The following is a 24,657-nucleotide window of genomic DNA, read 5'->3' on the forward strand; positions in this document are numbered from 1 at the left end:
TCTAATTAAACATTTATTTAATATCAAAATACAAACTAAAATATCAATGTCGAACAGTAACTCAACAGTATGCCAACGAGCAAATCTATATTTTTCACCACGAAAAATGCACGTCTTGCTCACAATGACAGCTCAGATTTCACTTGGAAGTGTGTGCTCTGCATGGCACAAAACCCACCCTGATGTTAAAGCAGCAACTTGAGCGAGCGAGCTGCTGTCCTGCAGTGCCAGCTGCAGCTGAGCTCGCTGCTGGGAAAGCTGGCTGCTGTCAGCTGCACGAATCCTGGCCTAATGGCATCAAAGCACTGCTGCTGCTTGTAGTTTGGTCACCGTGACAAACACCCACCAGATGTAAAGGGAAAGGATTTGCTACATAACAGTAGTTGTCTAACATCACCAACTCATGTCATGTTTTGTATTAAAAGTCAAAGACTTCCTATTAGCCAGTATTTACAACGTGCCACAGACATTTATAAAATGGTGACGAAAACGAGTGCAAAACGCAATCACTCTCAGAAAACAAGCTGCCTTTTAGTTTCTTATTATAAATTATCACTATTTAAAAATAATCAATATTTCTAAAAATATTACAATACAGGATAAACATTGCTTTCTCAAGTGTAACAAAAATATGTTTAAAATATAGGTGGCTGTTTGAAGTACAAAATATTGCTGAGTGTAAAGGGTAACGTGATTGTAGAACTACTATTGGGGGTTTATAAAAATACAAAACATTTGCATTTACCAAGTGCATCATTATATATTAGTGCAAAAAAAAATAAAAAATAAAAAGCATATTGGAATTCAAGAGAGAATTGTCAGAGGTTTGCAGAGGTACGTAGAACATGGAATCTTTTCAGGGTCATGCGTATCCAGCCCAGATCTCTGTTAATCCTTTCCAAGCGATCTTCCAGGGCTTCCTAAAAAGAAACAGTTCACAAAAAAGGGGAAAAAAAAGATTTAATAACAGACAACAAAATCCAATGATACTCATTTCAGAAAGAAAACGCTATCATTGCTGTAGTCAGCTGGTATCCTTCCCAGTGCATTGCCTTACCCAAAACCAAGAGCCAGACCTGCAGACTTCTCTGATTATTTCTGGGGGTGCATTTGTGGGCTGTTGGCTTTTTTTTTTTTCCAGCATGGGTTTTCAAGACTCAGATCAACAAACGTATGAATATATATAAATATTATATATATATATATATGTGTTAAATTAATAAATAAGAATATAAATATAATATTAATATAATTATATATATTATCATATATATATATATGATATATATATGTATACACACTTTTTTTTCCCCGAATCACTAGAAATCATCTAAACTTACACACCTTACAAAGTGATGCACACTCTCTATGATTACACTGAGGTAGTGTTAAAAGATTACAGGAAATCTATGAAGTCCAGAGCCTACTTTTCATGTAGGCTCAAACTTCAGCCATGTTCACAAAGGAACAACACTCAGTGGTGTGGTAGAGTACTTGCAGTCACTGTATTTATACCCATTTCAAAACCTAAACTTTCACCTAAGCTATGTAGCCTCAGATTCCAGAGAAGCAGCCGAAGAGAGCAGTTGGTAGAAGCTTTTTCACCTGATTTAATCTTGCTTGCAAGGTCATTCTCCCGCCAGAAGAAGGTATTCGACTCAAAGCAGCCTCAATCTAGTAACAGAAAATACTTCAGCTGTAAGTGACAGTTTCAAGTGCCAATAAACCTTCCTAACTGATCTTACAGAGCAAGAGGTGAGGGGCAAAGATAACAGATACATGCTCAACGTTGTTCTTAAACACTAACTTCTGTTACCATGATATTATGCCACACAAACACCAAATTAATATGTATGAGCAGCCGTTCTCACAGATCATTTTGAAGAGAACAGAAATAACTGTTGAATGATTTCAAACTTCTTAGTTTGTCTGTATAAATTTACTCCAACCTTTCCAACCACAGTGTGCTCATGTTACAGGGATTCTCCTTTAACAACATTAGGGTCAGGAATGGCTCTAGTTTCAGAGGTAGAACAGGAATGGTAATGCCACATTCCTATGTTAACACTGGAAATCAGATGTGAACTTCAGCCACGCGCTGTGCTGGCGTACAGCCACACCATGCACCTCTCATACAGTAACTTTAAAATAAACATTATTTTTGCCTGTTGCTTTTCTTGAGTCAGGTCATCGAAAAGCCTCTCTGTTTCAGCCAGAGTCTGAGTCCTTGGTGTGTATGGGAAGTCCCCCTCACAAGGTGACAGCGTTGGCTCATAGTTCTGTGCCCCGCTCCTCTCGTCCCAAGCTGCTGCTTTCTTCATTCTGGTACTGACAGATTCAGCACAAGAGCTGGGTCTGACACCTGAGCCTTGCCTTCCTATCAAAAAACAACATTGCTTTTATTTGTTTTGTAATTGCCTATTCAGTTGTTACTAAAGACAGCAAAAGAAACAAGCAAAGCAGCACTATATGAACTGAGGACAGTGAGCAGCAAAGCCTCGTTAGCTTCCCATGAGCACAACTCCCAGCAGAATGCAGAATGCATTCCCCACTCCAATGGGTCATCTTTCAAGCCATCTTTTTAACACAGCACACTTTTTGGATAACAGCCTCGTGCAGTGTGCTCATTAAGAATGACTTCCACTGGTGCAACGTTTCTAAATACCACCTTGTAGGCTAGTTGTCATGAAAACACTAGCCTAAATAAATACATTAATAAAAGCAAAAGCAGAACATTGTGACAAGAATGACAGAAGTGAGAAAGATTTGGTTCAATCACTGTGGAAAAAAATCTCAAACAACTGGCTTTATTATATTTACTCTTTCTATTGCTAAACGTTGCATTACAGATAGGAATTTTATTAGTTTGAGCATGCACATCTTAATATAGGCCCCTGTGAGCTATGCACTGTATAACTGAGTTAAACACAGGAGAATATATTGCCCTTCTTTCTCAATTCAATTATTTTTGTTTCCCTATTGTGTCTGTGCACACACACAAATGAAAATAAAATGTATGAATAGTATTTCTCAATTTACAGTAATAAGACAAGATACAGATGATTTTCAGAAATTGGACTCCACAGAACAATGTGCCAGCTTTCTGAATTACAGTACAAACTGTTTCATCTGGGAGATTAAAAGTACGTTTTATAAACTTAAAATTACAAGGGACAGTTTTCCCTTCCTTTGAGGGATTGATTACCTTCTATATCATCGAGTGAAAGAAACTGGAGCCTTTTTCTTGGATTACTATGCTGTAAAGTAGATGCAGGACCACTTTCCAGGTCATCTAGAAGTATATCAAATCTACAGAACAAGCAGCACACAACAATTAATTGCCCGAAATAATTTATCAGGTTTATCATATCTTTTGATATCTTTTCCTGGTTTTGGCTAAATAAGTTACTTACAGAACAATTTCTACCCCACAGGAATTCCAGGTCTTCTGAACAGTGCTACTGGCACCATCCCCTGCTCTACTCCTGTTTGTACATTCTTGTCACTTTCTCCTGGAAGAGGCCAAGCCACCCCTCCCAACCACACTGAGAAACCCACACAGCTGCCCTCAAGAACCAAAGTGGTGCCACACATTTCTTCTTCGTGCAAGTCACACACCTTAGTCTTGCAGTTACATTCCCTGAAACTCTGCAAGCCTTGCCAAGCAAAGTTCTCTACAGAAACCATGGTTACCTTGTTCCAGTTACCAGAAAATTAAGGTGGTGCATCTTTTAACATGCTTACAAATGCCACGACAGGTAGATACTGTTCTCAGCATTGATTTACATTCCCTGATAAGCTGCATGTGAATACAGACTCACTCTACAAAACTGTTCCACTGTTTTTGTCACTGATCAGTGTCACATCAGGATGTATAACAACAAATACATCTCCCCCTAGGAAGCTCTGAATAAAGAGAAATGATTCCAGATTCTTCCTTGCTGTGTTTTAAAAAGTAAAACTTTGCTTTATACATAGAAATCTTCAGGTGATTCACATTTCCCATGACTTTTTAGGGGAGCAAGAAACAGCAGGAACAGTCTTAAACCTGCATAAACATGCTGCTGCTATTGCAATTGTCAGAACAACTGTATTTGCAAAATCCATACCTTGTCACTGTGTTTTCATTTCTGCTAAGTAAATGGCTAAATCCAGGAGAGAGGTTTTCTTTTGGAGATCGTTTCGGGCTGTATGTCACAGACACTGGAGCCAACATGATCTCTCGCCTTGCTGTGAGAGACAAAGTGTGTTTAAGTACCTGAAATTTCTCCCTTTGCAGTATCTCCCACTTACGTGATCCGATGCTTACATATTTGAAGAATGCTATCTGAAGTGTCTGCATGCTTATTTGAATTATATGAGAAGTACATCATGACACATAAGTGAGATTTTCATGCTTTCTATGATTTCAGGGGAGTTCCCCCCTCCCCCCCCATATTATCTATTAGATTAAGACAGACATCATACCTCTCACTGTTTTTCTTTTAGTGCAGACTCCCATTATTTACATACCCTTATTGCATTTTCTTTTTGTGCAATGCAAACTAAACTCCAGAAAAGCACTCACTTGGAGTATTCGATTTCCTGTTTGATGGAGGAAGAGATGAAGACCTCTGGCCACAAGGGGAGCTGTAGCGTTTGGGTCTCTGTTGGTCTCTGCCTTTCTCTGGGGATCGGTTGGCAACAACAGAAGTCTCCACAAACCCAACGGTTTGACGTCGACTTGATGTTTCTAATTCAGAATGAAAGGGTTATTCTTTGATACAAGAACCCAAAAACATTCTCCCGCACCCAGCTTTCACAACAACCACACCTAAGGCTGCCCTGTGCAAACAAGTTTGTGCTGCTTTACTGAAGACTCACTTCAGCTCATCATTTCCACGAAGCAGATCGTGTAACTAGCTTATCACTGAGGATGCTCTGCAGAACATAAGGGACAAATGATGGTAAATGGTTGTTTAAATGGACAAACAGTGCAAAGCTGCACAGCAGCACCGTTTGGTTAAGAAGGCTGGCATACCTGCCTCAACCAAAACTAAGTGTTTACAAAAAGAACATTCTCTAGTTACAAGGCTTCCCAAACAAGCATTATTAGAACGGTTCAGTGCAGTTCTACAATACAAACACCAGCACTCATAATAACATTCTGACACAGCACTACAAGAACAAAACAAAAAAAAAGGATTTACATCCAGCCTGAACTTTGTTAAGACTCCATTGACTGCTTATAAATACTGAGATATTCTTAGAAAGAGAACATCAACCTAACAGCAACCGCTGCACCCCCTCTTTTTTAAACGAGTCACTTAGCTACATCATTTGGAATTTTCTTAGGAAGACTCCAGAAATCTGTATGCTAAAAAGTATGTATCTTGTTCCATCACTGAAGTCCGAGTGCCTTAATGCTTAGAACAACAAAACCAAGGTAGGTGCAGAGAAAAGCCAGTAAAATCAAGTCTGGAAGTATAAAAATGATTTAAAAAAAAACACAATTACTAGTTGGTGTGTCATCTTTTTCTGTCTGTGTACCCCAATCTTTAAAAGCTTTCATTTCTTCAAGTTCTTTAAAGGCTTTTATAATTGGTGCTTCTGACATCTCGCTGTCCTTCTTTTCAACTGTGTTTGGTGAAGAGTCTTCTTGTGAGGAGTCTTTTTCAGGAGGAGAATGATACCTTAAAGAATGAGCAGGGGGAGATATCAAGTTTATCACCTTTATTTCAGCTATCCAAGTGCAAACTGAACAGTCCAAAAAAAGAACACCAAAAAGAGAAATTAATTTTGAGTTTATAGCTGCCAAAGCAAGAATTTTAGAGTTGGTCTTAATTTCAGACAGGAATCTCAGAGGATTGTGTTACAGTGAATCCAAGAATCCTAAGTTTGGTGACCTGACATTCAAACTAAATACATACTGAAAGCTGTTTCTTTAGCACTGCGTTCCTTCATACTAGAAAGAATGTTGTTTAGCTTTTGAGGAATAGCATTTATAACATTGATATGTTGTGTGTACATGTATATAATTTATTTATTTGTTTATTTGTTTTTACACCTTTACTTAATGTTCTCAGAATCTGGACATGAGTCTGGTCAATCTGAATAAAATTATGTTTTAGAAGTGTTCAGCCTTACACCACAGTGGAGACTGAAGACACCAGCTCACCTGGAAGGAATATAGGCTTCTTCTAGTCTGTTATCTTTGGGGCTCTCTTGGACTTCCAGAGGCTGGCCAGTGAAGATTGAATACTCTGCTCCTGGTATCAACCACTTTCGCCTGCTGACATCAGGAGCAGCCAACTTGCTGTGGAAGCAATATAATTCCAAATTCTGAATGGATTTGAATTATACATATATATTTATTTTTTAATGAAATAGGAGTATTAATTATTTATTCCAGGTAGACAGAAATAAACATGCAATAAATCTGTAAATAACTACTTTTTAAAACGTTTCTGAAGTTAAAAAAAAATCAGTTTTAATTTCACTAAAATATTAATAAGCAACAAATCAACTTCCAAATACAAACTGGTTCTCATACCCTCCTCCTTGACAAACACGATCTTCCACCTTCTGTTTTTGCTTCCCTCCCCCCTTTCCCTCACTTTAGGGGAATCTCAATCATAAATACTACAACAGCTCTGAACAGAAATCTGTACTTGTCAGTGACTAATACTGAAGTTACAACAGTCAAAATGCTGCTGTTCAATATATACACATAGCATCTATGAAACACATTACTTTATCATTTTACATTTCACAGCATCAGTGCTGACTGGGACAGACACCCAAGAGGGCATAGCTAAGTACCAAAACCCAAGGGGGCAAAGCTATTCAGGTTTTTAAGACATAGCAGCCTCAAAACAGAAGAGATCAACTTCTGATTTTTGTAACATAAATTCACAATCCAAACTACATCATGCATTTTTAACTGAACTCCCATATTACTCTCAGCAGACCTGTACAAATTATATTCAGAAAAACAAAGTAATAACTGGCCTTTCAAAACCAAAGACAAAGGTACAAAGAAAAACTCTTCTGTCTCATTGGACAATTTGACTTTTTTTTTTTTAAACAATTTTTGCTGAGCTCTAATCAGCTGAGCAACTGAGACCCAGCAAAGGCACGTAGAAAGAATGGAGACAGTCTCCCAAATCACACATTATCCGTTCGTTCTTTTTCAAATCATTTATTGGCACATGAGGTCTCTGGATTTCATCACATGCGTTTAACTCAGTTTAGCCCATGGACTGACATCCTGAACCACGTCTGGCCACAGAACACGAAGAACACTGCAGAGCACGTGACCCATTTTCATCCTATTGGCAAATTCACTTACTTGGCACAAGAGGTTCTTAGACGACTTTCGGTAACGTGACGAAGTTTCAACATGTTCTCATGCTCCACCTGCTTGAGCTGAGCTTCGAGTTTTGAAACTGTCCTAATGCAGAAATAGCAAGGATGCAAAGGAAGAGGATTTAAAAGCCACATTACCTGGAGCTCACTCATTTTTTATTCAGATATCCTGAGTGGAGCAGAAGAACAAGAATAACTAATTTCTATGTATCCACAGATGCATACATAAATATGCATTTGAACTCTAGGCTGACTAAGTTAAGTAACCTAGCTAGAAAGAAGATGACAACTGCAGTAGCAAAAGCTTGAGCAGAAGACTGGCTGGACTAGCTGGGTGACAACAGAGGGGAAGCAACTCCCACTGGAAGAGGGTGAGATTAGGAATCTAGAAAAATAACAAGATTCATGCAGTATGTGCAGAGTAGCAGAAAGCAACATGAAATGCTTCACACCATGCAACTGAAATTGCAAATCTACAGCCTTTACAATCTAAGAGTAAACGTTTGGGCCACAGCCTGTATTGCATGTTTTTAAAGCTGCAGCAACACATTCACACTTACCTTTTCAAATCAGCAATCTGGGTGTTTGCATCAAGCAGTCTGTTTTCAGTTGCATTTAATGTATCCTACAAAGTACACAGGTGAAAAAAGGAACAAGTCTGGAAACTATTCGAATGTATACAGAAGAAAAAAAAGTAACTTCCATCTTAAAAGTAATGCACTAAACATGCCTTTCTATTTGAAATAAAGTCCCACTAAATGCCTTTAACTTCACAGCATTTTGCCTGCCCATGACTGGAACATTACACACTTGAAACTCCCTCTTCTTCCCTTTGCAGGGGCTCTGAAGATGCAGTCAGAAGCTTTCAGCAAAATCAAGTGTAGATCATTCTGTTTGATGTTTTCCTAAATAACTTAATTCAGATCATTCTATGGCATATTATGACAGACCTTTACCCACTTGCTTGGTTTTTTTATTTTTAAGTAGCCAGTGCAGACTCACCTTTACCCTTTCGTGTTCTTTTCCAAGGGAATCATATTCTCCTAAAAGCTGCAACAACAACAACAAACCATAAGGAGAGTAAACAGAACCAACATTTTTGTTGGGTGCTGTAAAAACATCTGAATTCCTTGTCTAATGCATGCATAAACATTGCAGGGTAGACAGAGTATCTTAATATTATTTGTTACATTCTGGTATCTTCTATTCAGAATAAAGAGCAGGAACTACTAAAATATTTATAATTGTCAAATGAATTATCATTAAAGGAGCTGGTAAGCAATGAAGCTGAACAAACCAGCAGAGTTAATCACTGGCTTTGAAGCTGACTTTGCATTTTGAAGTTTTAATTGATAAAAAGAAGTGGTAAAAAGAAAAGTTTGCAGATCAAATATCTTTTCCACTTAATAACCACGTTTCCCAAAACAAACCAGTTTAAACATTCCATAAAGTCATTACTAAAGAATCAGAGAAACAATTATTTTAATTCAGACTAAGATTATACATTAAATTAACAGCTTGAGCAAGTTGTGCTGCCTTATGAATTCAGTTATTAGAAAGATAAAAAATAACTTATTCTAAAAGAGATTTCCAATAGTACCTCTAAAATTAAGATAAACTAACAGTACATAAAATACCCAAGAAAGACTACAGCAAATGTTATCACATCAAGTCCATGACTGCTGCTTCAACTGTTTAAAAGTGACTACCAAACCTGATGTTCTGTTCTGATGCTCTACCATCACCTGATGGCTGCCTAGGAAGCAGTCACCCAGGTATTTCTGCTCTCTCAGATGTGCATTCAGACTTGCCAGGCTTACATTCTGAGTAGCTTTACAGAACACCCCCGGCTGTGCTGCATTCATAGGACGCAATCTAATTGCAAATACAGGTGTTTGTTTTTTAAAACTTACATTTTGAAACATTTTATTTTCTTCTTTTAACCTCGTATTTTTATTATCAGATAATTTGTAAGCTTTTTCAAATGCTTCCTCTAGATCTTTAAGCCTTGACTTTAGCCTACTGATGGTATTATCCTTCTCTTTATTGCTGATGCGCATCTCTTCAATACGTTCTTGCAGCACTTTGGAGGTATTACTAACTCCATAAAAGCGTTCTCTCCAATCTGCCTGAAGAAGAAAAGCCAGATTAATTAAAATGCTTGCCTAGCAGAGTATGATTTCTGAATCTGAAGTCATCTAAATAGAACAAAAGGGTCTACCTGCTGGTGAACTATGCAACATATTGCTCATTTTGTTATGTAGAAAGAACTGAAATGAAGACTATGCTTCCCAAGGAGAGATTATCAGACAGTATTTTACTATTAAACTTCCTTTGGCTTCTGAAAAGGACTGCATGTAGGCAAACATGACTTGATTCAAGTGAGGAGTATTAAGAAACACAGCTAGGAGAGCCATCCGTGCAACACACTGGCTGATGTGCTATGGAAAAAGGCTGAAAACAAAATATAGGAATATAGAGCAGCCTAACAATGAACAGGTGCATTTCCTTACCCTCTTAGTTAGAAAAGCAACTTGAATTAATACATGTCACCAGGAGCACATACTTACCACTTGCTTTTCTAGCATACTATTCTTATTCTCAAGGGCTTTTATGCGAGCACTCGCTTCATTCAGAGCTGCATCTAACTGGTCACACCTATTTGGAAGATAGATTTCTATAATCTTGAAGTTTTCAAACAATAAAGCCACATTTTAGAGCTGCCTTTCTTTCCTCAAGCATCCCCACTACTTGTAGTGCCCAGCCTGTAAGCTCCTACCACAGAATCCAGCCACTGCCACGAGCACCCAGCACCTCTGCAGAGCAGGGCTGCGGTGCTGCACCAGGCAAGCAGCCACTGGGCACACGTGCAGAGACTCCACATGGCTCTGAGCTCCGTAGCCAAAAGCAGCTGAGAGGCACCACTTCCACTTGAGCTAATTGATGATGCTGTGTGATAATTAGTGACTGAAATCATATCACAGGCTTCTTGTAACTCAGTAAATGACTGCTCAGAAGTCACTTTTAATAGATGGGAGCCACTAGTGCTAGAAGACGAGTACAAAGGAGTGCTGGCTACCCACACGCTTTTTCAATTATTCTGAAGGCCATAAATTTTGTGAAGGACTTTAACTGTCTAAATGTCTAACACATATTTTGGCTGGGAATAATGATTTAAAATCACATTGAACTTCTGCAGTAATCACTCAAGCTACAACAAACAGAACATACAGGTGAGGCACGCAGCCTCCACTAGCAATATCAGCTCAAGGAGCACTGCCTGCCAAACTGCCTTTATAAAGCTACCAGTGAATTTCAGACTTTCCCTGTAAGAAAGATGAAGAGGTTGACGTTCACCAGCATGACAGGCAAACACCATTTCACAACACTGATTCTTCCATTACAAATGGCTTAGGACTACCTCAGCCTGCCAGCTTTTGCTAAGCAAAACTTGTCCTGCCTTCAGCAAAAGCCAGGTCCAACAAAGCCTCTGGTCAAAACATCATACCTGCTGCCCTAACAGTAATTTTAAACTAATCTTAAACAGATGCATTAAGTAACACAAAATGTATGCTTAATAGTAAAATATCAGTATCACAGATGCACGAAACATTCAGAACTGAGGGACAACAAATGCTTAAAGACATTCTAAACAAGCATACATGGCTTTTAAGGTAGAAATAACATCCCGACACAGAGGCAGAAGAAACAGTACCTGTCTGCAAGATTTTGATTGATTTCCTTCAGGTCTTCAGAAGCAGCAGTTTTGTGGCTTGCCTCTAGCTGCTGTTTTAAGCTGTGGATCTCAGCATCATAGTAAGCTCGTAGATCAGCTATGTGTCGAGCATGTTTTTCCCTCAAGTTCTGCCTAATCCTATATTCAAAAGTAAGAACAAAAACAAATTTCCAGCTATCAACACGGCCATGCACTGCCAGCTGTATTCATTCAGACAAACTCAGCATATAAATACATCTTACAGAGCTTTGCCACTGTCAAATTAAAGCAAAGAAACCTTAGTCATCTAAAGCAGTGGCACAGGCAGCTGAGGCTTGCACAGAAGTATTCACATGCATAATACAAAGCCTGAGACTCCCTTCTCTCCCCTCCTGCTCTCTAGAAGAACGTGCATAAAATTAAATATGCAAGTCCACAAATACCATAAATACCATACAATACCATAGGAATTTGAAATCTCTACCTAAATTAACTCCCTCATGCAGCCTGAGGAGCAAGCATGTACTTTTACTTTTATATATAAACAGACATAATAAAAACATTAAAACAGAAAATCGTTCTGCTTTTCAGTTAAGGCTGTGACATCTATGGAGCTCAAGTGCCTTAGATGAAACACCAAGGTCTGAAAGGCATTTACAAGAAGTGGTAAATGACTGTTCTGTCTCCAAGCTAACTGCCTGTAATTCAGGGAGAAAGGAAAAGGGATGGGGGGGGGAGAAGGGGTGGCAATGCACAGCTATTTTCTAAGCTTTGAACTCTACTTTTTAAAAAGCAAAGCCAAACAAAACAAGAACTTACTTGGACATTATCACAGGATCTTCAGCAGATGTCACTGAAGGACCGGGGTCTGGTAAACTCCTGTCACCACACTGAGTAACAGAGGATGGAGTCAGAGTCAGCGTTTCTTCCTCCTCAGTGTTTACTAAAACATCACTGTTAGCATCAGCATATGCCACTGGAAAGGGAGAGCTGGCCTTGTCTTCATTTTGGATTGGATGATTTTTCCAGAAGTCCACGTGCACAGCTCTGCTGCTGGCAGGATGTTTTGGAGAATCATCAAACTGAGACAAACTGCTTGTCTGTGAAAATGAGTCAGTGTCACAATGACTTGAAAATCCAGGATCTGCCATAGAGTCTGGAGAAAAAGGAGCACTCTCTTCAGGAATATTGAAAAAACAATGTCCTGGATTCTGTTGACCTGGTTTCATATGCAGGGTTGGGTCCAATGTCAAGATCTAGGAAATAAGTTATAATGTTAAAAAATAAAAAAAAAAAACACCCCATACGTTTTAACTTCTGTTCTTGCAAATGGAGTTACTCTGAAGGCATTACTCATCCACGTAATATACTGCAGGAATTACATCGAATATTACTACAATTATTTGATATTGACAAGCAACTGCAGAGGAGATGTGTGACAGCTTAGAACACGGCACACACACTCAAAAGTTTGCAACTTGTTTCTGAGTTCCCTATAGCAATAAAAGACACATCTAGCATCTGTAGCTGTCCAGAAAACTTCCAAGACTTCAGTTCTAAATATAAAAGAATTAGGATGTCTGTTTGCAGGCCGAAACAATAGCTTTATACTGTTACTAAAATTGCTTCATGGATTACATAGACAAGACAGCCACACATGCAAGCAAAGACTGCAGACTGTATCCTGGAAGTGGGTATAGAAATAGATTTCTACAGAACAGTTCTACAGGCTATGCCTATTCAGTTTTACGGGCAGAAGGAACTTGTCCTGTAGGTAGCAGGAAGAAAACCCTGCTTCTGCAGCTGCAGTTCCACGTGTGCCCTTGCACCATCTTCAAGGTTGTGCTGCAAAGGAGCTTGTTCATCCACAGTGTTCTTAGAGGTTTTCAGCTGGATCACTTCCCAATCTTGTTCATCACACAGCTGCAAAAACTGCTGTTCCAGCATAACACTGGAGGTGGCAGCAGGTGCCAATTAATGGGAAAGCAGCCATAACCTATCTTATCTTCAAACTGAGATGTGAAACACAGATAATAACTTTACCTCTGGTGGGTGACTTGTCTGAGAATGCGGCATAAAATTCATCTCTGGCAGCTGGTTGTTTTCCCTTTGTCTTTTATGGTAAATATCCTTCAGTGATGATGGCTTCATTTCATCAGCAGAAGACAACTTAAACAGGCAAAATTTACACATCAGTCTTTCTGAACACAATCCTCTATCCCCAGTGAGGTAAGTAACCTTTGGGGGGTAGGGGCTAACGAAACAGCTCAGAATGGAGACAGGCTCTATCCACAGCACCTAATTTGAGTAAGTGTTTTTAATGAGGCAAATATGCCTTTAATATACTAGGCAGTCTCTTTGACCCTTACACCACTTCTTTTCGATGAAAGAAGGTCAGTAAACTCTAAGTGAAGGAAGCTGGGGAAAACGAATAATGAAGGAACAGAATATGAGACAGTGGGAAAACAAAGGGGGCTTCACAGAACACTTCACTTCTGGAGGGCTGATTCCACTGTAGAAGAGAGCAAAGACAACAAACAAATGTAAGACAACTCCTAAAACATGCAAAGTTCACCTGGTCTGGTGATACTTTAGTGGAGAAAACACCAGCGAACTCGCTTCTGAAGTTCTCTGGTAAAGAGTGATACATCTCCTTCACATCTAGTTTCCAGTATGAAAGTCCTGATGAAAAGAATCATTGGGGAAAAAAAAAAAAAAAAAAAAAAAAAAATCACAAATTTCAAACTCACAGATCAGGAATCCCAAAAAACTTTAGTAGGATGTTACCCTGCCAGCTAACAAGAACGATGTACTCGTTATTTGCATCCATTGCTTAATGATTTTATGAAGTATTCATTAGCAGAAGTTAAAAAACTTTCAAACCAAAGCAGAAGCAATATACATAATCAGTGTTATATCACACAGCATCACTAACCCAAGGTATAAATTTGTGAAAATAAATGAAAATACATGGATATGCTCTTAGGTGTCCAAGTTTTATCCTCATTTACCACAAACTGCCATATTTCTAACAGTTCCTGCATAGCACTTAAACCTTACACTGCCCAAGGAATAATTTTAGGCAGAAATCTGATGTTACCAACTCTTCTGTTTGGTGCTCAGCCACACTCCACAGTATGCAAAGAGACAAACTACCAGGACTGAAAGATGTGCTTATTCACACAGCTATGGAATCACACCCTTGGCTTGCAGAAATTCTGCTTCTATTATCATGCATTCCTGTGATTGCTAAACAAATGATATTAATATCTTAAAAGGTCATTTTGTCTCCCGCTACAACTTTAACAGGAGTTATGTTACAAGACCATATTAAATAAAAAACTCAGCCTTGGAACACCGAGGAATTTGAAGAAGTGTCCCAAATGTGCCAGCAGCAACACAAAGTTTGAAACAAGAGTGAGAGCAGCAGAGTTATCTACACTAAAAGTTATCAGCTTCTCAGTGCTCAGACATTCCTTGGCTCCCTGTAATTATTGGAGGTGCACTCCAGTGAGAGTTCAAAAAACAAAGAATTCAACAGAAAAGGAATTTCAAGTACAAGCTATTGACTGTACCTGAGGCTTCAGACACTGCAGAATTCGGGCTTTCAGATGGCTGATTGAGGTAAAAAGCATAAGGTGGCAAAGCAGCATTGGTAGAGTCTGTCTAAAATTAAACAGGAAAAAGAAGTTAATAACAAAAACTGCACAGCAAGGAAAAAAGAAGAAAGGGTATAACCATAAAAAAAGAATGGAAATATCGTTAGATCATTTTAAAAATGAGACTACGTTTAATTATGCATCATGGCCCTAATCTATACAATTTGTATGCAGGACAATTGCCACCACAAGGAGAACCAAGCTGAGCCATGTAATTAAATAACGCTGACATCTTCCAATTCCCATGGCAGAGCACTTGGGAGCATTTCTGAGTTGAAGCGTTACACAAGAACACATCTAAACCTCCCTGCTCCTTAAGAGGCGCACTGAGGAACGGCTCATCAATAAAGTGTTACTCTTTCCTCATCCTAAGACTGGAATTGCTTACAGTCAGCTGTTACGACTCCACCTACCACAGATCAGGAAGTAAATATTGCCTATCATCACAGATAGACAAGATAACTACATCCCCCCTAAGATAGTGCATATTCTGTTTCTCTGCACTCCAAACTTTCTAAGCAATCTCCCCAGACACAGAAGCAATTCTGACAAAGCTGGGAGCAATAGGTGGAAAAAAATTTGCTACAATCCTCCTTCTCAGTAGTCTAAGGAAGAAACATCGTTGCCATTATGTGCTGATACAAGGGCAACTGACTACCTCCACCTCCTTCGAAATGCTCATCTCACATTGCTCTTTTCTACCCTACCCCAGGCTTTTTGTTCCATCACAGCAGCTTATAAGACACACAGCTTGGCAAATTCGAACAGCTCAGAGAACTAAAGTAGGACTGTAACCACTGAGCTAATAAAATTAAGTAGATTAAAAAAAAGCCTAAAGCTTTTCATCATTTTCCATGAAGTAGATTTTCACCTCAAGGCTATTTTGTCCCTTTTAATGTTTTTATTTAGGTATTCTCCTTTGCCTAAGGAGGGAGAAAGGAAAATGTAAGAATTCAATTGCTTTCCCTTCAAAGGAAAAGAAAGATAGAGGTTTATTCAAGATCTGAGCTTCTGGCACTAATTTCCTCAGGCACCCTCCTGAAGCTAAGAGAAGAAAGGAGACAATCCACAGCAGTAATTAGACTCGTGGTTTGAAATATCCCCTCAGAGGAACAGCATGTTTCCACTGACAGTGGAAGCAGACTCGAAAGGGCAAACCTAAACAGCTACTCTCACCCTTCCTGGATCACCCTCAAAGTGACCACAGGAACGAAAAGAGACCCTGCCTTGAGTAAATGATTCATATTTTCTAGTTCTCCTATTCTCTTATAGGTGGAGTCATTCAGAGTTTTGGGAATTATTTCCTTAAAAATAGAGTAAGGAGAAAGGTTTGTGATGATTAATGCCCTCGAAGTAATCCCAGAACTTCACAGTGACATGTATGATGAATGTTTGCACAATTATGCTGTATCCTATCTTTTAAGGTCAGAAACGTTTTACGTGGTTAAACCTCTATCCCAAAAATAACCAGGTTTGTGAACATGAGGAAAAAATAGAGAAGAGGCAAAGGGATACAATAAACTGGAAGTCCTCTCATTTGAGGGGCACCATAAGTTACCACCATCTGAAGATTCAGTTGAGAACGTGACTGCTATCTGTGTAAGGAAACAATGTCTGCCACCAAGACAAGCTGAGACAAAAACAAGGCAAGGAGTACAGTAAGCCAAAATGAGAACGTTGGTATAGGATGACCCAGTAAGTAAATTCTGCTCATAAGAACCACAGATGTGAATGGGAACACTGCTCCTCAAATGCTTAAATTTAAGTATGAAAGCATGTACTGAATCAGAACATATAACTCCAAAAAAAAAAAAAAATAGTCTGAGTGAACAAGAGTAAGATTTAAAACTAACATTAAATTAAAACAAAGACTTACATTCTCAAGCAGTGATTTCTTTGCCTGCTCGTCTCCTCGCATAGAATTCACTTGTACTTCTTCTGTGTTCAGTCTTTTTGCATGGTTTTGTTTCAACTTTTGTGCCCACGATGTTAAAGATTTACTGGACGGCAAGCAACACACAAACATACCATAAATACATATTTCCCTCTGTAATGGAGGGATAATCCCCCCAGAAATCAATTTCCATAGAAAGGAAGAGAAAATATGCACCTCAATGGCACTGTCACCTATGTTGTACGTTGAGATAACACACCCCCAAACCCAACCCTCTAAAAGCAGCATCAGTTTCACGACATACTACCAAACCAAGTTCATCTTTACCAGCCTCCATTCTTCCAACAGCCAGGAAGTTTTACCTTCACCAACTACCATCAAGGATTCACAGACAACGTGCTGCCTGTGTGAACTCTGGTATTGCCCATGTTTACATGAAGCCACTGTCTTTATACTTCAGCCCAACAGAGATAGTAAGGCACACTGTTAAATTCTGCATAACCAGAGAGTATTTGGACAGTGTTACTGACCACTACTTTGGTTCAGCTATAATCTATTCACCTACTGGACAGTGCAGAACAAACGAACCAAAAATAAATCAACCAAACAGGAAAAGACACACAGTAGGAAAAGTCACACCTTTGGGTGTTGTCTGATACAAAGTACTACTGCAATGCATGCATGTAAACTAGCAGAGAAGTCTGGATACAACAGCAAAATGCCTTGTAAGGTCAGTAATCAGCACCTAAAATTCCAGTGCACAGATAGAACACTATGCAGGCTGCAGCTCAGCTTGTATTTACAGTAAGAAGCAGAGTTTTGTATTTTTCCTCAAGCACAACAACAGATAAGCACAACACATGCAAATATGCATCACCCAGAAACGTCAAGCTAAAGAAATGCATTTGTCTACTAAGCAGAGGGCTTGGGGGATTTTCGTGCAGATTTTTCTACTAATTCTTCTTACCATCAAGATGCTCCATTCAATTCTTAAGTGTCTCTTAGTTACCAACAATGGGGACTGTATAATAAATCAGCAGATTAGGAAAGTTTACAACTTACCTGTTTTTTTTCCTGCACTGATCTTCATTCACCGTATGTTCCAATTCAGCAGGAAAAGCCCCAGCACGATTCCTTCCTGACGAGCAGTCCCCAATTTGTTTGGATAGAAGTTCTCTGGTACGCTGAATGCTGCCTACAGCTGCATTACTCTGCAATCCTGCTGCATCACCCTGTCCTTGTGCAGTGCTCTCCATGCAGTCTGTGCACTTGATAACATCATTAGATGTGCCAGCATTCAGCTCAGAGGCTGACAGCGTGCCGTACCCACTGTTCATGGAAGCATCGTTTGCAAGACATTCCTGATACGGATCAGAGGCACTGGGATGCAGTTCGATTTCATCAGATCTAAGCTGATTGGCAACGCATCCATTTCCTTCAGAGACTTCAGAATGCATCCCCATTTGACTTTCTAGTGACGAGAAGGCATCTGTGGACTTCCCAGGCAAACTCCTGCTCTTGCCAATGCCCCAACTGCTGGTCTGCAATTTCACTAACTGCCTTATTTCATTCTGAATCAGCTAAAGAAAAACAAAAGGGGAAATTCCCATGAGATCGTGCTCTAAGTCACATTTACATTTTGATGCAATTTCAATTCACGTTACTAGTGAGAGAAATGGAGCATTTATTTCAAATAATTCCTGTTTTGCAATGCGCAGACACCTCATGCATGTAGTAGATAGAATGCATACTGTGCATAACAGTAAAGGTGAATGGTAACAACTCCCAGTTCCAAGCAGAGAATTACAGTTTTGAGCAGTCATTTCTCAGTGCAAAAAACAGTGCATGCAGATATTGGCTGCATGCCTTTAGGACACCAGTTATCCACAGCCACCTCAAGAAAACCAAGTTATCTGGGTATATCATGAGAAGTGGATGAAGTCTTAGGTTAAATTTAATTCTAGAAGAATTTATAATTTAGATTCACAATTTTAAAGATTGCAAGGATGCTTTAATGGAAGTATAAACCATTACTCTGTTACACTAATAGGAATAATGTACCTCTGTAAGATTATTTACATAAAACTTGGCTTCAAAACAACTGATTGGTTTGGCATCTGAGAGTGGAGCAAACCTACAAGGAGATCACCTGAAGAGATCTAGCAGGTTATTGAGTGTGCAGTGCCCACACAGTTCTTTCAGTGTATTAGATGGGGGGAGTGTTGCTTGTTTTACAGCTGTGCAGTGTTATACTGAAACAGCTACATTTCTGTCAAGGGCTACAAAAAGCCTTCGTACCAGTGCCCATGGGGGAGTCCTTTGGCCTGGAAGTTGCCAACATAATAAAAAAAGGCTTAGTTTCAGAGAAACTACAGGTAATGCTCGTCTGAATGAAGCTTGGCACGTTTCACAGAGTTGCATTACAATTAATTCAATTTCAGGTCAGTCTTTCAATGAAGAAAAGAAAATGAGGGGTGAAGTTTCTGCCATAACGGAGGTTTTTGGCAATTTCAGTCACAAGTGCAGCAGCCATTTGAGACTTAATTCTGTGATTTAACTCTGTTGAAAAAGGTTGAGGGGGAGAAAAAAAAAAGGGGAAGAAACAGAGTTGTTGGGGGAAAAAAAGATGATTCTCTGCTGCCACTTCATGTTTGTCATTAAGGATTATTAATTTTGTCTATTATTCTTATTAGAATGTGTTGAATTTCCTTTTTTTTTATTAGGTCAGCTGCATAGTGGTTCGTTAGGAATAGCTCCCTCTAGTTTATCACACAACTGCAATTAAGTTACGCTCATTGCTCTCTGTATTTAGTGTGGTAATTCGCACAGCTGCTAAGTCCCTTAGTACCAAAACCAAAACTCTTCCAGAGGTATCCTTTCCTATTAATAATGACAAAAAACAGCACAGCCAACACAACAGATTAGTCAAGACTACCATAAGCAACGGGTGAATCAAACCACTACATTCAGAGGGAAGAAATACAGGCTAAGGAAACACTGGTGGGACAAAACCAACAGAGTGGGAGAGGGAAAAGAAAAAAAAACAGAAGGGGAAAAACAGAGGAGATAGGATAAAAGGACAGTACCTCTTGTTAACTCACTGCAGGAACTGTTGGTTACTACTAGTGCAGAGGGCATAAGGGGAGGGAAAAACAGCAACCAAAATGATGAAGACATTAAGCATTTGGTATTTACAGAATACTGTCTCTTATGCATACATACACATTTCTTCTGGCTTCATTGATAATTATGCTTCTGCAAAAAACATGAACCATCATGTGTGTCAATTTTCATTCTCAGTAAGGAGAATGTTGAACTAAAAGGTGAAAGAGGTGCTCAGCTATCACAGCAAGGGCTTTTTCCTATGCTTTATATTGTTTAGATGAGGAAATTATGTTTTCTTACCAGAAGAAAATTGCATTGCCTCAAGATTCCAAACTAAAAACAGCTTGTGCCCAAAAAGTCCAGTTATCATGAGGGCATCCAAAATCGTACGCTTGTGAAGACAGATAAATAAGCCAAGAAATTTCACTGCTGAAATGGTTCCTACCAGTTACATTTTTAATTAGCCACAACTACCTCAAATATTCATCCTGTAAACTGGCAATCCAGACATCCACTTCCACTACCAGCCTGAATTACAGGCCCAGCATACTCATGGGAAGGCTGGGAAGTGCCAGAGGCCATACTGTAGGGAAAGAAAGAAAAAGAAACATTCAGCCTCACCTATCCACATGAATAAATCATTACTTACTTGGATTTGATGGTGGAACTGTTCTTGCTGGGCAGCTATTTGTTCCTGGCATTGTTCCTCTACCAGTCTCAACAGCTGTAGCCACCTTGCCTGTTTAATCACAAAGTAGAACAATTAAAGCACGATCACGTTGCACCTCTCACCTTTCATTCTAAGTGCACAACAGTTTTGCAATATTACAATTCTGTGCTGGACATCATATAAACTTGGCTGTGCCACTATGCACTGGGCTGTGCACCCCACAATACATGCAGTTCCCCATTGCCTCAGTCAGAGGAGACAGTAATAACACCACAGAAAGAAGACAGAAGAAGAAGAACACGAAGAAGGAAAGTACAGCCCAATTTGTGTAATGCTGAAGTCTAGGACACAGAACACAGACATCTACATTCTTTCCTTGGATCTGTTAAAGAGCACCAAATTAAGCATCTGTCAGAAGACATTTTATTGGACCACAGCCAGAAAGCTCAAAAATTCTGCAAGAACAAGTCCATGGTATGGAAACTTGATGTTCCCTACGGAGGCTAAAAATAATGATCAAACATAACATAAAGAAGGAAAAACATTTTAAAAGGGCTTGAGAAAATGAGCTGGCTGTACATAAATTACTACCTTTGTGTTGTTCCTAATCTGAAAAACTAATAATCTACACCTGTTTACAAAATGAATGAATAAATGATAGAAGGGAAACAGCGTAATTCGTAGAAGAAAAAAAATCAACTCATTTCCAGGATCAATTCAGGCTTGAGTGTGAAGTGCTGCAGTTTTAAAGGTTTAAAGTTTTAATTAAAAAAAAAACTTGGAATCCTTATCCTAACACTGAAAGAAACAGAGTACTGTTACTGTAACACACTCGTACATAAGAAAAATCACAACAAAATCCATCTGTGTGATCAGTTCACAGCATAATAAGTGGATCTGCCCCATTAAAGAATAAATGTTTATGTAATCCCTTACTGCTGCACAATACCACCGTTGGATCCACCTTCCAAAATGCAGCGCAGATGCATTGATCCATTTATTTCTTTTTCAATAAGCCTTAACAAGTACCTCACAGTTCTTCACAGTTTCAGAGTCAGCATTCCCACTGTCCTGGATATCCCGCATGTAGGAGGAGAGCAGCTCAACAGAGGCAGCAACTAAGGAGGACCTGGTATTCCCTGAGTAACCAGAAACTCCACTGGGATTGGCTGAGGGGCTCCTTGTGAAACATGAGGAAAAACTTCAATTATTTACTGTGCCAGCTGTCCAGCATAGCAGCCACGATGATGCTACAGAGCCATCAAAGAATTACATGCTTAATTTACATCGCGATCCTAATCTAGCTGAAAGATAAAAGCGCTGTGTTCAGAATGAAGACATTCTTCAAGAAAATGCCAAAATGCAGTGAAACGATGAGTTACAAAGTTCAGCTCCACAGCCTTGTTTTGAGAAGCTGCACCAGTACGTGACCTGCAGTTCTTACAGCAAGTCGAGAAGAACCTCCCCTGATCTGGCAGGTGGGCAGCTACTCCGTATCTGCCCTCCTTATTCAGAGGAAATACCTTGGGCACAGAATGGAAAAACAATTCCCTTTTTCTAAGCCACTGTATTCCACAAATGACTTAATGTTCTACACGGTCTTTACAAAGAATAATCACTTCTAAATTGGCCAAGACTGTTTCCCCACTCCTCCACTCAAGGAGACGCGAGGCAACAGAAGTCAGTAAGTTTTTAAGGATGATTTAAGTCTTCTTTTAATGAGGCTTTTCTCATCAAGCATTTTATCTGCAATTGTAAAAAACCGGAAATACATTGCAGTGCCACCATGGTAACAATGCTAGCAAGCATAGCATCTACACAAAGCAAAAAGATTAAAAATGTTAGGAATTCCTCCATCATTATCTGTATCATTACCTGTTACAATTCAAGTTGCAAACAGAGCTGTGGGTATTTTTGACATCAGAGTCTACAGAAGACGAAGAGATCTCTTGCACAGCATTCACCGAGTCATGACTTTCCATATCTTAGATCCAAGTATGATTATACCCTGCAAACATGAATTAAGTATCACTCTCCTGTTAAAAATTATAATAATAATAACATGACTCTGTAGTTTGGTGAAACAGAATTTGATTGAAGAGGCAGTTCTTTCAGTCAAACCACCCCAGGGCACGCAGCATTCCAAGAACTTCTCTCCCTTGCCCCCAGCTATGCTTGCTAACAGTTGCTGTTTAGTCAGTACTGTACTTGCAGTGATTCTCACAAGTCTAGAGGAGATTCCCACCACATAAGAATGGCCTATAAGGGGGTCTGAACCCAAAACTGCAGGTAGAGCACAGGTGTGGGTTTTGTTGGTTTGTTTCAAAGCTGGGGCTCCACAGTTTTTGAGACTTCTGTAGAGCACAATTAAAAAGTAGGGGCCTATTCTCAGTCCATTAGAATCCAGAGGCTCTGTGCCCACCCCAGAAAACAGAATCAGAACTACTGAGCTAGACTGCAGCTGCCCAATTCGAGCATAGATGGTTGTGTACTCAATATCAGGCTCATTTTTAATTTTCCCCCCGCACACATTAGCTTGTTTTATTATTACTGCATAACATTAATTCAAAAAGCATTACAACTGCTTGAGATTTTTTTTTTAAACCAATTAAGCACAAACCAAATTCCTACATTATAAATATATATATAAAAAATACTTGTGCATTGGTCTTGCAGCACTCAAAGCAGCAGTTTACAAGAATGGCAACATTAAGTATGCTCCCAGTTTCGATTTGTTCATCAAGAACAAAAGCATTTGAAATACATACATTAATCAGTTCTTCTACAGTGCTTACTTCAGCATCTGCTGTGCCCTGGTGAATCCATCTCATGCTCTACACTGCAGGAAAACCTTATGATTGTTTGGTAGAACAAAAGGAGGCATTAAGTAACGTCATCCCAGCAGCCTGTGGTCATACAGAGAATAAATCCCCGCTGCCTTGCAGCAGCCCAATACCTTCAAAGCACAGCCATTCTTTACAGGGCTTACAAGGACACGCTGCTGACTTTCAGGGATTTAAGCTTCCATTACTTGTAAGTACACCAGCACATCTCACACTGATAAAGTGTAAAAACTCATTTCTACCAGAAGGAAACCGCTAGACAGCTGTCCAATTAATCTCTGTCCTACTGCTAAAGTGAAGCAGCCTGTAGTAAAATGCTCTGTTGGCACCTTGCTACTCGAACTCCTCAGAGTACAGCTTAAAATGCAAGAACTGGAAGGAAGTTATCGCAGATCCACACATCCCTTTGACAGAGCTTCCTGGGAGAAATGGAAGTGAGGGTGAAAAAGCTCATTTCTTTCTGGCAGGGCCAGCAGTGCGAGGACATGAAGGTCATCATGCAGCTGAGGTGGGGGGCCTTCAGACAGCCCGGGCTGGGCCCATGGTGCCCCAGTTACCTCAGCAGACAGGTGGGCCTTAGCTGTGGCACAAACTCGTTTCATAACCTCGTTAGAAGTCTGCCCGCAATGAAACATACATGGAGCTCCAACAGGGCCGAGAGCAGCTCAGCTGTCACCTGCTGTTTCCATAGCGCAGCACAAGCCCTCGTTCTGCCAAACCCCCGCACGGAGGAGCAGGATTAAGTCAGCCGGGAGGTATTTAACTCATCGGCACGGCTCCGGGTGCCGGCACAGCCCCAGGCCCCGCCCTGCTCCCCACGCAGAGCGCCTGCTGCCAGGCCCTCCCCAGGACCCCCGCTTCCCCCTCACAGCGGCCCCTCTCTCTGTCCCCTCAGGGTCCCGCACCCCTTCTCGCCACCCACTAATTGCCCCTCTGCCTCCAGCGCTGCCCCATTCCCTCCCTTTCCCTCGCCACAGCCCCTCAGGCCCCGATCCGCCCCCGCCCTCACCTGCCGCGATCCCTCCGGCTCCGTCCCCTCACGGCCGACGGCCCCCCAACCCGCCACCGCTCTGCCTCTCCTCAAGCCGAAGCCCCGCCTCCGCACTGCCATTGGCTACTGCCCCTCGCGTTCCGGGATGTTGACGGCGGCGCCGACCCTGATTGGCCGGAAGCGCTGCCACTCTGCAAGGAAGGGGCGGCGCGGTACGGGTGGCCCCGCGGCGCTGAGGTACGGCCAAGCGCTGCAGCACTGCCGGACTCTCGCCTCACCAGCTGTCCTCGGGACTCATCCGGTGCCTACCCGCATTGCCGGGAGATTGCCGAGAGCCCTCCGGGAGCGGCTTTGCTCAGCGACCTTTCAGCGATAAACAAGCGCGGCTCCCTCCTCCTCCCCGACGATTGGCGGCCCACTTTCGAACGCGGTG

The 24,657-nt window shown here is 40.4% G+C and overlaps 1 protein-coding gene across 8 annotated transcripts; it reads right to left on the bottom strand.

Annotated features, from left to right (window-relative positions):
- MPHOSPH9 (M-phase phosphoprotein 9) lies at positions 1-24,646 on the bottom strand. 8 transcript variants are annotated; one of them, XM_042865820.1, is made up of 25 exons: positions 24,534-24,646; positions 23,159-23,296; positions 22,266-22,398; positions 21,420-21,570; positions 20,370-20,459; positions 17,678-18,195; positions 16,598-16,721; positions 14,638-14,728; positions 13,638-13,744; positions 13,106-13,231; positions 11,882-12,318; positions 11,063-11,221; positions 9,918-10,005; positions 9,261-9,476; positions 8,350-8,397; positions 7,908-7,972; positions 7,331-7,432; positions 6,158-6,295; positions 5,497-5,672; positions 4,568-4,732; positions 4,110-4,230; positions 3,206-3,309; positions 2,166-2,377; positions 1,606-1,674; positions 1-920 (listed from the first exon to the last, which is right to left on the bottom strand). In XM_042865820.1, exons 3-25 carry the CDS (start codon positions 22,370-22,372, stop codon positions 819-821), a joined length of 3,516 nt encoding a protein of 1,171 aa, XP_042721754.1. In that variant the 5' UTR covers positions 22,373-22,398; positions 23,159-23,296; positions 24,534-24,646; the 3' UTR covers positions 1-818. The 8 variants fall into 8 exon arrangements, with proteins under 8 accessions (XP_042721754.1, XP_042721755.1, XP_042721753.1 ...); XM_042865821.1 differs by lacking the exon at positions 24,534-24,646 and adding an exon at positions 24,243-24,293 and having other exon boundaries at positions 23,159-23,241; XM_042865819.1 differs by lacking the exon at positions 23,159-23,296.
- Between the last annotated feature and the right edge of the window lie 11 nt (positions 24,647-24,657).

This window comes from Lagopus leucura, unplaced genomic scaffold, assembly GCF_019238085.1.
Source record: "Lagopus leucura isolate 7727_CA_CO unplaced genomic scaffold, USGS_WTPT01 Super-Scaffold_806, whole genome shotgun sequence".
NCBI lineage: Eukaryota > Metazoa > Chordata > Aves > Galliformes > Phasianidae > Lagopus > Lagopus leucura.